This window comes from Lepisosteus oculatus, chromosome 11, assembly GCF_040954835.1.
Source record: "Lepisosteus oculatus isolate fLepOcu1 chromosome 11, fLepOcu1.hap2, whole genome shotgun sequence".
In the NCBI taxonomy this organism is placed as follows: domain Eukaryota; kingdom Metazoa; phylum Chordata; class Actinopteri; order Semionotiformes; family Lepisosteidae; genus Lepisosteus; species Lepisosteus oculatus.
Genome location: NC_090706.1, coordinates 27,030,931 through 27,045,799, shown reverse-complemented (window position 1 = coordinate 27,045,799; position 14,869 = coordinate 27,030,931). Strand labels below are relative to the sequence as shown.

Here is a 14,869-nt window from a genome sequence, read left to right as displayed (position 1 = left end):
GTACAGAACTGGAAACTGGTAAACTACAGTAAGTAGATGGTCTGTTATGTAATTTTTCACGAATATCCGACAATCAATATTTGCTTAATATGGTGCTTAATGGGTTTCAGCCTATGTTCTATCGGTTCCTTGCTAACGAGCCATTAGAATCGAAATACATATTAAATCTTGTTTTGTTTTTGGGACATAGTGCAATACAATATACATTTTTTTTGCTTAGAATTGATAATTGTGATTAATGGTTTCTTTGACGTACCACAGCAATAACACTTGTAGAAGGGAAAGAGCAAGCCACTAACGGTAGTCTTTTGTGACACATCAAAGCGTTTTTTTTTTTGCTTTTAAACATTTACTACAAGCTTTTCAATATAATGCAATATAATGTACTCTTTTAGAATGTTTTCCTAGTGGATTTCATTTTTTTAAATAGTAACGTCCGTGTACAAAAGGGATATACTATCTGTATAAGGGCTAGCTATTTCTGTAATGACGAAGTTCTTGAAAAACATACGAGTGAAACATTACAGTATATACAGTTTATTCTTCTCTCTGAATAACATTATCTTAAATTTACAAAGAGATACAAACGAACGAACAACAACGAGGACAACAACAACAATAACAACAACAACAACAACAACAACAACAACAATAATAATAATAATAATAATAATAATAATAATAATAATAATAATAATACTGTTGGAGTCATTTCCACCACTAAAAAGTCAACTAGTCATTGAAAAATAGCGTTTAAATGCGGTTGGGAATTCGAATCTAGAATGTGATCAATTTTAGTATCCATATAATAAAAATAAAATGTATTAGTCAATAACAAATTCTTCATCAAGAGGAATACATTGATGTACTATTTTGTGTAATTATTGATTGTCCCCCAAAAGCCTGGTGGTTTAGTTTATATAGATACATTTAGTTAAAAGACGTACACATTTTGCAAATCAAATTTATCCTGATATGGTATTCATGTTTTGTATTGGATCGCAACTGTGAATTACTACACGTACTGGAGGCACATGCCAGTGTACCTTGGGGCAGCTATTAAAACAAAATATTTAGTGTTTTCCACTGTTTTGTTTCCTCGTGCCCTATTTCATTAAACCCCGGAATGCTCAGCCTTAACAAAATCTTAATCCATTGCATATTAACACGTTGTGTAAAGCAGTGCTGAGACAGAAGTGGTTAATGTGAGTTTCCTCTTCACATAATTAGCCGTAAATTATGCGAGTGGCGCTTGTGTTTACACGAGATTAAAGCCCTGAAGGTATCACCAGCCTATCACTGTTTGGCCTCTGTGTGATTACTTCTAAATGTATTTTTCAAACCCTTTTGCGATCCTTTAAAACCGAAAACCAATCAGAGGCGTCAGAGTGCGGTACAAAGTTTTGGCCACGTTCTGATTGGCTAGAAGTTTGTCTACTTCCAAGAACTTGTTTGGTTTTTTGCCCTGTTGTTACTAAAGCTTCAGGCTTTTGATGCTTGAGTAAGAAGTCCTTCTACTTCTTCTTCGTTGGGACGGGCGTTGGTAGAATTTATTTTGCCTTTTATACTATTTCGATTTAGAGACATATTCTATTAGCATGTCTTCTCCTGCGAGTTCCAAGGACAGCTGCTCCTCCGACGAGGATATTCAACCAGATATTCAACCAGCAAAGGAGCGCAAAGTTCAAGTGTCTACTTTACCTTTCAGTGTGGAGGCTTTGATGGCTGACAGAAAGACTCACAGCGAATTCCCACCGAAATCAGAAGATACAGTGCTTGGCACTCCCAGGACACACAACTCTTTATCCATTCCCAGAGATACTTACAGCCCTGAGGAATTTCCTAAACATTTTGTCCCGACGTCCCCGGTCAAATCTGAAACTTCTGAGCAGGAGGAATGCGCACCTTGGGTGACAAGTTCAAGATTCTCCCCACCGCCCCGTAAGTCCCTTTTCTGTTACTTTGTTATAAGACAAAAAAAGTCGTTCTTCTTGTTCTCCACCCTCTTCGTCTCTTCATATAAATGTATCTTATTTATAGGAAGGTCCTATAAATAAGATACCTTTAGAAAGAAAGCTACGTCTTAGCGATTTATCTCCTATTCTCTGCATTGGACGGAATGCCAAATGCAATATATCGCCTTTGACCAAAAGTCAACAGAAAAGTCAAACTAAAGTGTATATGCTTTGGCTGTAACACTAGTTTCGAATACTTCTTAAGGTCTCACACTTTCCACATTACTTGATACCTCGATAGCTTTTGTATTTAAATACGTTTTGTAGTTAATGTGTAATTTCACGTTTATCGATTGTGCGTAGAGAATTACGCACTATTAAGAGGAGTTTCTGTCTGCGTGTTCCTTTGATAAGAAAATAAAGACATATTGAGTGTTTGAACCGTCCATGCCACAGAGTGATACACTGTCCTGTATGTGATGCTCGGAGCGATTTCCCTCAACAGGGATTTCAATGCAGTACGGGTATCGTTTTTACGGGTAGCATTTGTCGCCATATAAATCCGTTTGTTTTGTTTGTTGAAAATAATAACAATTTTAATTTTCAAAGTAAGCAGTAAATAGGGTCATACGACTGCACATTTCGAAAACTGGGATATATAATCAATAACAGCAGAGTCGGCTAATTTTTAATTGTCTCACCCCCTATTACTTTAAATGTACAGGCCTATCATTTCGTTATAGAACACAGAAGTATTGAGCAACATTTGATTGCACGAAAAGTAACTTAACAATTATGAACAGAAGTAAAAAGTGTTTTCAGTTCTACAGAGTGTGTCTTAACACATTCTTTAATGCTAGTAAGATGTAATTTATTTTATGTTAAGTTAATAAACATGTTTTTTGATATAGAAAATACAATCTAATGTTCAGTAAGCTTATTTAACCGCATAGCTTCATGTTAAATGTTGGTTGGTGTGGGTAACTATATTTAGTCCACACATGTATGAATCTAAAGTTCATGTACACTATTATTAAATTAACATTTGATATGATTAAGTGCACGGTATAAGGTACACAACCCAATTATTTTAGGTATGCTACCTGTAGCAAAGTGCGACATTGATACTGACAGCTACGTATTTCTCCTGGCTAAATATGCGGTGCCTTCACAGCTGTTATTTTCTATTGCGCTTAAAATGAACACAATTCGCACCGTTTGCATTTCTATAGAGTAGTTAATAAAGTACACATGCAGAGGCATAATGATGGATTTACGCATATGGCTAATTCAGTCGTTAATTTCTAAATAATTCTAGTTTTTATAGTATAAAACAGAAAAATCAAATATTGTCGGCTTTTGGAAATGACAATTGAGTCATCAATAAATGGGTGATAAAAAGAAAAAAAACTATTCTAGAAGCTAGTAATTTAGCTGACGTTCTTATACTCACCTACTTATGTACTTTAAGCAGAGTTTTTATGCACTAGCCGCGTCTCTTACACTGTAGTAGGTATTATGTCTCATCTGAGGGAAGGAGTGCAGCAGGGATCACTAGATAGCTTAGTGTGTCACAATGAGTCAGCTACAGATATTGGGCTCAAACTGGGAACTGCTTGATAGAGAGTAGTTTTCTTGTCCATTGGAGTGTCTATTCTCTCTATGGAGGTGTTTATAAAGTGAATTCTGCAAGACGTGATAGACTGCATGCTTTCTATCGTTCTGAGCCACACGCCCTCATGGTTAGATGCTGCTTTTGCATCAGTACCACAGTGTTTATGTTTTTTTCTGTTGTCTGTCCTTCCTCAGGGCAGCTGAGCCCTACCACCTGCTCGTTAAGGAAGCACAAAACCAACCGCAAACCTCGGACTCCCTTCACCACCTCCCAGCTCCTGGCCCTGGAGCGCAAGTTTCGTCAGAAGCAGTACCTATCCATCGCGGAAAGGGCCGAGTTCTCCAGCTCCCTCAACCTCACGGAGACGCAGGTCAAAATCTGGTTCCAAAACCGGAGGGCCAAGGCAAAGAGACTGCAGGAGGCAGAGTTGGAAAAACTGAAAATGGCGGCAAAGCCCATGCTCCACCCAGGATTCACATTACCTTTCCCCATCAACTCTCCTCTCCAGTCAGCCTCTCTGTATGGACAGTCATACCCCTTCCATAGGCCTGTTCTTCCTATGTCATCAGTAGGACTTTATGCTGCACCAGTTGGATACAGCATGTATCACCTATCGTAGATGGACCAGGCTGAGAGCTACAAGTGAGAGGCAGTATGAAATATAAAATCAGCTTTTGGAATTTTGCTCTTTTAAAAAAAAATGCCCTCCAGAGAAATTCTGTTTCAATGTTTTCTGCATGATATGAACACAAAACCTGACAAGAGGTACGATGCATTCCAGTACTGTCGTTTGCAGCACTCCAGGTTCTGTAGTTAAACACAAATACAACTTGTTACAAATTGTCACGTACCAGAATTCTAATGATTTTAAATAAGCAGACTCAAAACAAGCACATAAAAAGGCCCTGGTTAGTGGAATGGCCTCTGTTTTAAACTGAATAACAGTGCTGTCCATTGTGTAAAAGAAAAAAAATCTCTCAGAAATGAACTTATCTGTTTGTTTCCTATTCAGGCTACCTACTATGCTCTCTTCAAACTCTTCCCTATTAAGAAGCCTATTGTTTTTTCAATTTAATGCACATTCATTTCCAAGACACCTTCTCATTTTTGCACATTGAAATTGAATCTTCATTTAATATGTTGAGCCCCATCGAAAGGCTCCTACAGAATAGTAAAATAATTTACTTTTTTTTGGTTAGAAATATATCTGCTTTTTTCTCCCTAATTTATTGAGATGTTCCAATATTTCTGTATATCTTTTATTTTACTGTAGTAGGTGACAATGTGTTAACTGACAGTCACATCACCCACGTAAGCTGCAAAATATTTCTTGCATTGTTATAAATGAAATCACTCCTTTTCTCAGAAGATTAGACTGTCTCTGACAACTGGGATTATGTGGTAGTTTTTGTTGCTATTTTGGTTTCCAACAATAGAATTTCTTATTCTCTTTCAAGTTTCATATAAGCAGTGAATACTGCAGAGTAAGCAACAGAAATGATCTTCCAAGAATATGTTTCCCAGGGTTTGTGTTTGTAGCTGTTTTTACAAATTTCACAACAATACCTCTTTTCTTTCAATCTCTAGAATAATTTGGAAATTATTGCTCTGCATCCTTCCCTAGCTAAAATAAAAATAGCTAATTATTTGTTTTGTATTGCACATCCAAGAGAGTTCTGCTTACTGTATCTTGTTTTTCTGAAATTGCTACATGTATATCTGGGGGGTCATGTTTTGTGTTTCTAGCATGCAGTTTAAACATTGGATCATACAAGAGTTTAGAAAAATTGCAAATATATCAAAATATTTTTAGTTTTGGATTGCTCCTTTGAAAGGAGTGGTATTGTACAGTTTTATAAGTGCCATCAAAGATGTATTGATTTTATCCTTTATATCTCTAATTTGATATTAAATTAAAAGTGTGTTTTTATCAGTCTTATTTCCCTATCTCCTTAACTACATTCCCAAGTACAGTAATTGAGTATTGGATTCTTTAGTCACATCAAAGATTGCTACTCACAACATTTTGATTTGTCAGCATGTTATATTAACAGTTTGCACAAGAAAAGCCTGCATTTTTTATTCAGCTTTTAACAACTGGTATATGAGTTATTCATTTATTAAAAAATAAATAATCTTTAATCCACATTTTTTTTTCTATTTTAATCATTCAGATTTGGATTAGAATACATTTTGAGCCATAGGATTGAAAGTAATCTCGCTTTGAAGTTCTTATTAGAACTTATTTTGAGACCTCCCAACTACAGTACGTGATCAGAATAAAATCCCTAATTGAGCTTGAGGAACAATGCCAGAACTACACATGAAGATTTAACAACATTAAAGATAATTATTGTGCTGAGGCAAGATACTTTGCCTGAAACATTACCTTCTAACACATTTGAATGCAGTGTACTGAAATACTGAAATATTGAATTTTTTAGTTTGAGTGATAACAAGAAACCAGCTCTGAATACATAAAAAGTAACATTTACAATGGTCCAATGGCAGGTTTTTCATAGTTTGTAAAAATAATAATGGAGCTTGTAAACCAAAATGGTTTTGCAGTGCTAATTTAAGTATAGAATTACAAGCTTTCCTCACAAAGATGCAATTAAAATCATTGTGACTGCATGCCAGCATTTATTCTGTACAAGTGAGCCAGCGCTCTGATCAACCTGATACGTCAGCAAAGTGTGTCAGCGTTGAATTGACTGTATTCATATTAACTGAATAGGTAAAAACAAAAATCAGACCACGTGAGAGGTGTTTTTCACTCTCCTGAGAAATTAGAATGTTATCCTAACTGGATGATAACCACCCAATAGCTTCTCCCATTGTTTTGATTTATGGAAGCCACCAAAAAACACAGATTCAAATAGTTTTTCTTGTTTACAATTATCCAGTACACTAAAACTCCTGACAGCTACTTAACTGAAGAAGGCACAAAATTAATACTGTATAATATTCACTGTAAAATAGATTGGACCCAGAAATTAAACATTCTATAGTATTTATGTTATACATAAAAACGTTTTTCTATTTTAGGTAAAATATATGCATTTCATGCACAGTGCAACATTTTTAAGATATGATAAGAATCGTAACACTAGTCCTATACTATACAAATAAACACTCTATTGAAATTTAGTAAATTCATTTGTGAAACTAATAACATATTAATCTTAAAAGGTAACTGTTTAGTTTGACCAATAGTTTCTTCTTTATAAACCAAGAAGCACACATACAGTAAATGGTTGTTGGTAACTTCTTAGACATGATTTTACATTCCACATTTGCATTAATACAATAAATAAAATATAGCCTTTGGTACTTTACTTGCACATCTGAATTCAATATTGTATTGACGTGCTTTTATACACAAGGAGAGTTCCCAATATTTGCAGATTTAATATTTTGTGAAATACTGTAATGTAAGTTAGTGTTTTATTTCTCATGGACAGAAAGACACCTTTACAAATGTTTTCATTATCAAATGTTTTCTTGACTTCTCTGAGTCTTCTGTTCACTAATTCAACAACGGCAGATTTATGTGGCAATTGGTAGAGCTCCTTAGAATTGGCCTTTTCCGTTGATCTAAGGAGGAAATCATTAATAAGCACCATTCACTTTACGAGATTTCTTTTAATCAAAATAAGACAGACTGACAAGCTCTAGGAGCCTTTTAGCAATTTGTTTAATTAGCAACAGATCCTTAGATGTTTGTTAAAGAGGAAAGTTGGCTTTTAAGTGTTCTATACAGACACATCTGAATCCAAATTTCATTAGAGGAATCATTTATTGCCTTTTTCCTTATTACCTGTAATAAAAACATTGACTGATAAGTTCAAGAAAAATGTTTTGCTATCAGCCTTGGTGTGAACTTCTTATGGGTCTACAGTCATACAGGTAATAATTTTCACTCTTCTCACCTTCAACAGCATTGTTTTTAGTAGTGTTAAACTTCCAAAGAACAAATCAGGTTTATGTAAGAATATAATCCCCTTTGGGGGTTTTCATTGGTAATCTCTTTAATTAAAATACTCTCATTTGTGAAACCAATAACACTGTACATTAATCTTAAAAGGTAACTTCAGTTCAGTGTGATCAATATTTTCTTCTTTATAAACCAAGAAGCACACATAAATGGTTGTCAGTAACTTGTCAGATATGATTTAATGCTCAACGTTTGCATTAATAAAATTAAATAAATAAAATATGGCCCATCTTGTAGCACTTACTAAACAGAAAAAAATGTCCCAGGCCTTCTCATGCAGATATGAAATGAATCTGTAGTCGTTCCCATGGCCAATAGCAGTACCTCTTCGATATACCACTTTGCCTGTAAAGCAATAATAACAACATCACTTTATTAACCCTTTACAGTTTCTTGCATTAGGAATTATCTTTTTGCATACCCCAGCTTGCTCTCCATGAGACACATAGACAGGGAGAGAAGCCTGGGGGTCAGAGTGCAGGGTCAGCCATTGTACAGCACCCCTGAAGCAGTTGGGGTTAAGGGCCTTGCTCAGGGGCCCAATGGAGTAGGACTCCTCTGCCAGCCACAGGATTTGAACCAGCAACCTGCCAGCCACAGGCACAGATCCTCAACCACAGAGCCACCGCTCCACCCACAATGAAAACAATTGCAAATGCTTTTGATTTTGCAGCAGAAAACCTGTTCTTCCAGTTAGTGCAAACAAAAGATGCAATCAAGAGATTAGCAATTAATTAATCAAGGGATTAGCAACAACATTGTTAGTTGTCCTCCATTTCCCCCCCAAAAAATGCTGGTTCATAAACACAGGTTTTAATGCTATGATAAATATTTGTCTTTGCTGTTTTTCTATGTGCTTGACTATATGCCTGAAAAGAGAGAATTATACACTCCTGTGATTTAGTTGAAGGAATGGCCTTAAGTACAGCACAGGTAATGAACAGTTACTGTTTACTGGCAGATCACCTGAAGGCTGAGAAATCTTCCACGTTTTCAGATTTCTAATTGACACTGGTTGTAAGGAAAAATGCCAAACCAGCTAATACTGATTTTCAGAATAATCATTTTGAATAATTTAATTTAAATATTCTCTTACCAGCAAAAATATTCTGCACTGTTAGAGCCAGCATGAAACTAAAGATGATTTTAAATATTAACACTCTGATATACAGTAATTCCAGTACTATAGGCCACAGGAGTGATGTTTGAGTACTATGAAGGCATTATTTATATGAAATAAACATAGAACAGCTATGATTTAAGTTACGAAAATGACACAAATGGAAAAAAAAGATCGCAAAAGATATGGTTTAACTTTCTTTTCTTATCTGAGCAGTTTAAAATGTAAACATTTAACTTAAAAGCCATGCTATTTCGATTCATCCTAATTTGTTTTATTTATGTAGCATAATGCAATTACTGTGGAATACATACAGGATCATATCAAAACCAGTTGGTTTGTTCAAATGCAATATGTAACAGTACATGCAATAATGAATATACTGTAAAAGCTCAATGCAAACCAAGTTATTGTGTGAGAAAAAAAAAATTAAAGAAGAACTTCAAAGCCTTGCCTGGGTCAGTTTGTGTTTTCAAAGAGTTAATCTTATGAGAACATCTTCACAGTCACATACATTAAAATAGTTAAGCTTAAAAAAATACTATAATTCAAAAAAGGAAGTCAAATGTTTCTTAGGATCTGGCTCAAAATTCAGTTAAATAAATGTCTCTGTTGTTTCCAACAATGTTTTGTTGTTGAATGATCAGATAATAATAATAATAATAATAATAATAATAATAATAATAATAATAATAATAATAATAATAATAACAACAATAATAATAATAATAATAATAATAACAATGTTATTGATATTATTATTCATGGCGATTTTTTGTTACATAGGTCATGGTTTAGATGAGTCACCTCACATTTTCATAAGTGAAATTAATCTTGAACTAAATAGGTTGACTCATTTCAACTTTAGATTTATAGTTTTTAATGGCTCGAGAAGTAATATCATTATCTTATAGCAAAGTCAATTGCAGTGGCTCCAGTTTGGCTGCAGCTGGAGGGCAAAGCAGTTCCTCTAACAGGCATCCTTTCTTTGCCCCCCTCCAGCTTCTGAAAGCGCTGCTTTTTTTACACTTTCTTTGATTTCATATCTCGTTCTAGAGCCAGACCAACCTTTAATTAGTTCCTAATATGAAAAGCATTAATTTTTACTGCTGCTTAATTTCTGGCGGCCAACATCCAAGGGGACAATTGTTGGTTGCTGCTAAGTGCTCCATACTGGGGAAGGAATTCCGGTCCATACCCAAGTTTTCATGGGTGGGTGCACTAATTAATATTGAGTCTGCCATTCCTGGAGCTTTGTAATATTAAAATCTGTGGGGCGGAAGCCTTGAAGCTGCTCAGCTCCTGCCGAATATTTTATTGTGTGTACCAGGCTGATTGAAGCCCTGCTCGTAAAGGCCGTGCCAGGATATGCGTGGAAAAAGCTTGAGCAAAATAATAACGTGAAGCCAGCAGCATTACTGTAGAGCGGGGCCCAGGAATTTAATCTTTTTTTTTTGGCAGCAAGTATGAATTAATAATAAAAATAGGCATTAAAGTGTGTGGACCTAATAACCTTTTTAATCCTCTGTTGTCCCAGTATCACTAATGCCTGTATAAATGAAGCCCACAACTGCACTCATTTGCTCAGATATTAGATTTTTCCATCATTATTACCATCCTTACTATTTATTTAGATGTTATGTTTGTTTATGCATGATCTTGATCATTATACTGTACTGTATGTGTTTATCTATAAATTAATTATTTTTTCCCCACCAGTAGGGCTAGGAGTATGCTGTTGAGCACCTTCATAACTAATATACAGTATATCATCTACATCCAGGCTGTCCTTTTGCATTTCTTGTACGTTTCCCCAGCTGTATCAGAACATACAGTAGTATCAGCCATCCACGGTAGCAGTTATGACCGGAATCAGGAATTGGAGTTTAAAAGTCAGCTGCATACTCTATGAATCAGAATTATACTTTTCAATCTTGTCTTACTGTTTTACTATAAAACTGCCTTCTGATGTTTTGAACATTTATTGAGGGCCCAACAATGACAAATTATTGCAAATCGATATATTTTATAATTATGCTAGGATCTCTGTAAGATAATGGAATTGCTTAGTGTTTCTCTGGCAGACTATATATAAGGAGCTGAAATTGTTAAATTAAATTATTTAATTTAGGTTTACATGAAATTAAATTAAAACTGCTCTGGAAAATAAAATGCAGAAACATTGTAGAAATGATAATGCAGTCATCAAAATACTTTCTCTGAATCCTCCATATTTGCATAACAGGCCAAAGTTGTTTGTGTTAAAATACATTTCCACATTCTCACTGGGGACTAACTATACAGAATGCTGTTCTAAAATACAACATGATCTGTTCAGAGACTGTTTATTTGTTGTTATTTATTTAGCATAATACTCAGATATCACATCTTGTGGTGTACAGTATGTGCTTTTTCACGGCCATAGTGTCCCCTAGTGGATATGAGAAAATATTACATTTTTTTTAAAATATCAGGCCTTATCTCTTCCAGCTTTGCTTTAGATACTGAAACTGAAATCCCCCTGTGGGTATAGGGCCTTCCACCCGGTACAAGTACCTGCACCGTAAGCAACGCAAGAGTGTGCTCTACAGTTACCTTGGAAACAGATGGAATCATTTTTAAGATTTGAAAAAATGCTTCCTCAGCAACACTGGGAAAAGGACACCTCAAAGGTTAAATGAAGACACGGGAGTTACGTTGGTGTTATTTTCTCTTTCTGATCCTGACCACATACTGTACTGTATGAAAACAAAAAAACTGAAACACCTTCTTCTCGAGCTTATGACAGGAGTGTAGCACTGTTATTTATTTGCTGAATGGGATTGATTGTTCCTGTGTTTGTGTGTGAATGTGTAATTAATGGAACGGGCTGACATCTCGTTTAGGTGTAATCCCTCCCTGTGCCTTGTGTTTCTGGTGTAGGCTCCATGTCAGACAATGGATTTTATAGAAATGTTGTACTTAGTCCCAAGTCAAAACAAACGTATAAGACTGGAACCTTTAGGAGTAGCTTCTCAGAGGAGCTGTTTACTCACAGTTGAAAAGTGGCTATAAATTCCACTGCAGTTCTAATATACATGTCTCCAACAAACCAAACATATAGTAGGGATTGATGACAGTAAGTTTATGCTAGATCTTTGAAATCAAACAGTTCTAATGAGAAATCAAGTATGTATTCAATAAAAATGCGTGAAACAAAGACCTTGAGAAGCAGCCAGACATACAAATGAGATTCCAATGCAGCCTTAATCACCTTTGAATATGTTTGATTCTATCCCTGGGAGTTTTCTTTTCTTTTTGTTTTTATAAGTAATTGAAATTGAATCCTTTCAAAAGTAAAACAAAATATGTGCCCTTGATATTAATGGTGAATACAATCCTTGCAATGGAAATTGCAATTGTTAAATGTACTTTTTAACCAAACAGTACATCCGTGCCTTCTGAAATGAAAAGTTACAAAGTTATGAAACACAATATTTTTGTTATCTAGTCATTCTGCACTGTAGATGATAATGTATGTTTAAACCTACTTGGACTCTGAGACTTTGAGTGTACCTCAACATAGTCTAGCACAGCCTTGCAGTGAAACACCTATACTGTACTAACTGTGCAATATTGTACTTATAATAAATCTACAATAAATAAATATAAGAATATTATAGGGAGACATGGTGGGGCAGTGGTTAACACTGCTGCCTTGCAGTGCTGGGGCTTTGGGTTCAATGCCTGGGGTTCTAACTGTGTGGGGCTTGTATATTCTTCCCATGTTCATGTGGCTCTCCTTTGGGTTCTCTGGTTTCTACCCAAAGTCCCCGTAGATTAATTGGATTCTGGGAAAACTGGCTCTGGTGTAAGTGTGTGTGCTTGTGCCCTGTGATGGACTGGCATCCCATCCAGGGTGTATCCTGCCTTGTGGCTGTTGCTTACTGGGATAGGTTCCGATTCCCTTGTGACCCTGAATTGGATAAAGAGGTTTTTTTATGGTCTATGCTGACCTGATGAAATCACTGGCCTCAAGATTAGGACTCCTCCAAGAAAAGCAAGAAAAGCTTGAACAAGGTGTGACATATCTTCTCAAAGGTTATGGAATATATATAACCTTTCTTCTAAATAAATCATCACCAACTGATATTCTTCAAACAATTGCATCACCCGTAAAGGTGAGTTCTGGGGATTTTGCTGGTGATGAAAAACAATTGCACGTTAATTGTGAGAGTCTAGTTATTTGAAGGGGATTCCTAATATTCTGGATAGCTTGTAAGCGAAGCAAAATCAAGCGTATTGCAGTCTAATATAATTTTTTGGCTTTACGAATAAAAAAAGTGAAAGAAAAATGTATTCTAAAAATAGAATAATTACAGTCTCTTATGAAAAAAAGAGCAGCAGATTTTGTTGACTTCAAAATCAGACCCTGCAGATTACGCTGACAAAGTAATGCATTTGCCCAAAAATATACTTTGCTTTTTAAAGCAAGGACGTAGCAACCCCACATTTTTCCAGAAGGAAACTCAATCATGCATGTTTATGGGGAGTGATAGAAGCTGGTCTTGGAAAAATACGCAAGCAATGATTTGTCTTACCACTTAGCTGCTGAAGTTATTTGCTTTGGCAAACAAGTAAGGAAGGACATTGTTGAGAACTTGAAATAGCATTTTCATAGAAAATTAGAGGTATGCTCTATTTATTTTATTCAGCTTTCTTAATGAGTTTAAAACCAAAGTCATTATACCACATATGCCTGGCTCAAACAGTTTTTCTGAGTGATATTACTGTAGCTCATGTTTTAATAAACATGCTGTTTCGAAAAACAGATACTTGCTTGCCTGATTTAAATTAACAAACTGCCCATTGTAGGATTGAACATTTTAACACACAGCATTATCTTTAAGCCTTTTAACTTGAACAGTGACAAGGTGGACTAAATTAATGTGAAAGTAGTAAAAGATGGCTTTGTTTGTTTTTTGTAACCTGGTTAAATTTGTTTAGCTACAATATTTGATAAAAAAAGATGAGCTAGACAAACCAAAAGGCCTATTACCATTTGTAACCTTACTTATAGTATGTCATTATGTGTTAGTAGAACTAAAAATGTAGTGTTCATAAATAAACTACTCAGTTTAAAGGATTAGTTTTTCCACAGAAATTATTACTATTGATTTTTCATATAGAAGACTGAATTGATGTGTGAGAATGTTCCAGATCATAAGATTTGCTGTACAGATCTTTTAGCAATATGACAACCCATTTCACTTACTATTACATGGTCATTTCTTTCAGTCAAAATCTGGATATATTTCATTCATGCATCTAGAAAAAAAGTTTTTTTTTATTATTCTTTAATGCACAAGCATATTGTATTTCCATGTCCTGTATTGTCATTTCACTAGTCAATACTAAGTGTTAATGTAGTGTGCATTGTTTTCTGAGGCTGCCAGAAACATTCTACTTTGTAGGTCTTGTAGGTCTCAGGTAAGCAAGGGTGGGCTTGGTATGTACTGGAATGGGAAGACAGTGGCTCAGAGCCTTGGTCCTGGAAAATTCCTACATCTTGTGGTTTTTGCCTAATTTGAATTCTTAATCACAGGCTTTATTTTTTCTATTTCCTGACTGAGGCACATTTTAAAATTTGCTTTTGGCTCTGAAATCCATAAATACCATTTGTAATTGGTATCAACCCTGCACCAATTTCTGGGGTTTACTGTATAACTCTCTTCATTCAGGTGTGATGCTTGAAATTAACTAGCTCTGAAGAAAGAAATAACAATCTCCTTGTTGGCATGTTTGATCCATTGTCATTTCCACCTGTTCCTCATAAATGGCTAATCAATTAATAGCTATTTAAGTAGAATAAAGGGGTAGGGAATTAAGGAGAGACTGCTGTGAGTGTTGGAAGCTGAATGTGTTGGAAACAATACTGTTCCAAGTTAAGTGTTATGGAAATTCAGGAATGTCTGCAGAAGTTGATAATAGGAAAAAATTCCAATACATTTTAATTTAAAATTAAAAATTAGAAGTGATTTTAAAGCTCAACTGGAGCAAAAGGCAGCAATCACCACAGTCCCCTAGAGTCAGTGCTTGACTGAAAAACAGGTTACTGGTGGAAGTGGTGTTAGTTCTCTCTGTTCCTTCAGGACTAGAGAGTCCAGACCAATGCCCATGTACAGCATGATGAAGGTGAACAC

The 14,869-nt window shown here is 35.3% G+C and overlaps 1 protein-coding gene across 1 annotated transcript; it reads left to right on the top strand.

The window, feature by feature from the left end:
- The first annotated feature begins 1,423 nt into the window (after positions 1-1,423).
- On the top strand, positions 1,424-6,657 carry msx2b (muscle segment homeobox 2b). Its single transcript, XM_006631829.3, has 2 exons — positions 1,424-1,941; positions 3,765-6,657. Exons 1-2 carry the CDS (start codon positions 1,599-1,601, stop codon positions 4,187-4,189), a joined length of 768 nt encoding a protein of 255 aa, XP_006631892.1. The 5' UTR covers positions 1,424-1,598; the 3' UTR covers positions 4,190-6,657.
- Positions 6,658-14,869: the final 8,212 nt, after the last annotated feature.

Bases quoted from the DNA above. Each gene is read 5' to 3' on its own strand.
- msx2b (XM_006631829.3), top strand. From the start codon at position 1,599: ATGTCTTCTCCTGCGAGTTCCAAGGACAGCTGCTCCTCCGACGAGGAT. The intron at 1,942-3,764 runs GTAAGTCCCTTT...GTCCTTCCTCAG, and splicing joins AAGATTCTCCCCACCGCCCC to GGCAGCTGAGCCCTACCACC.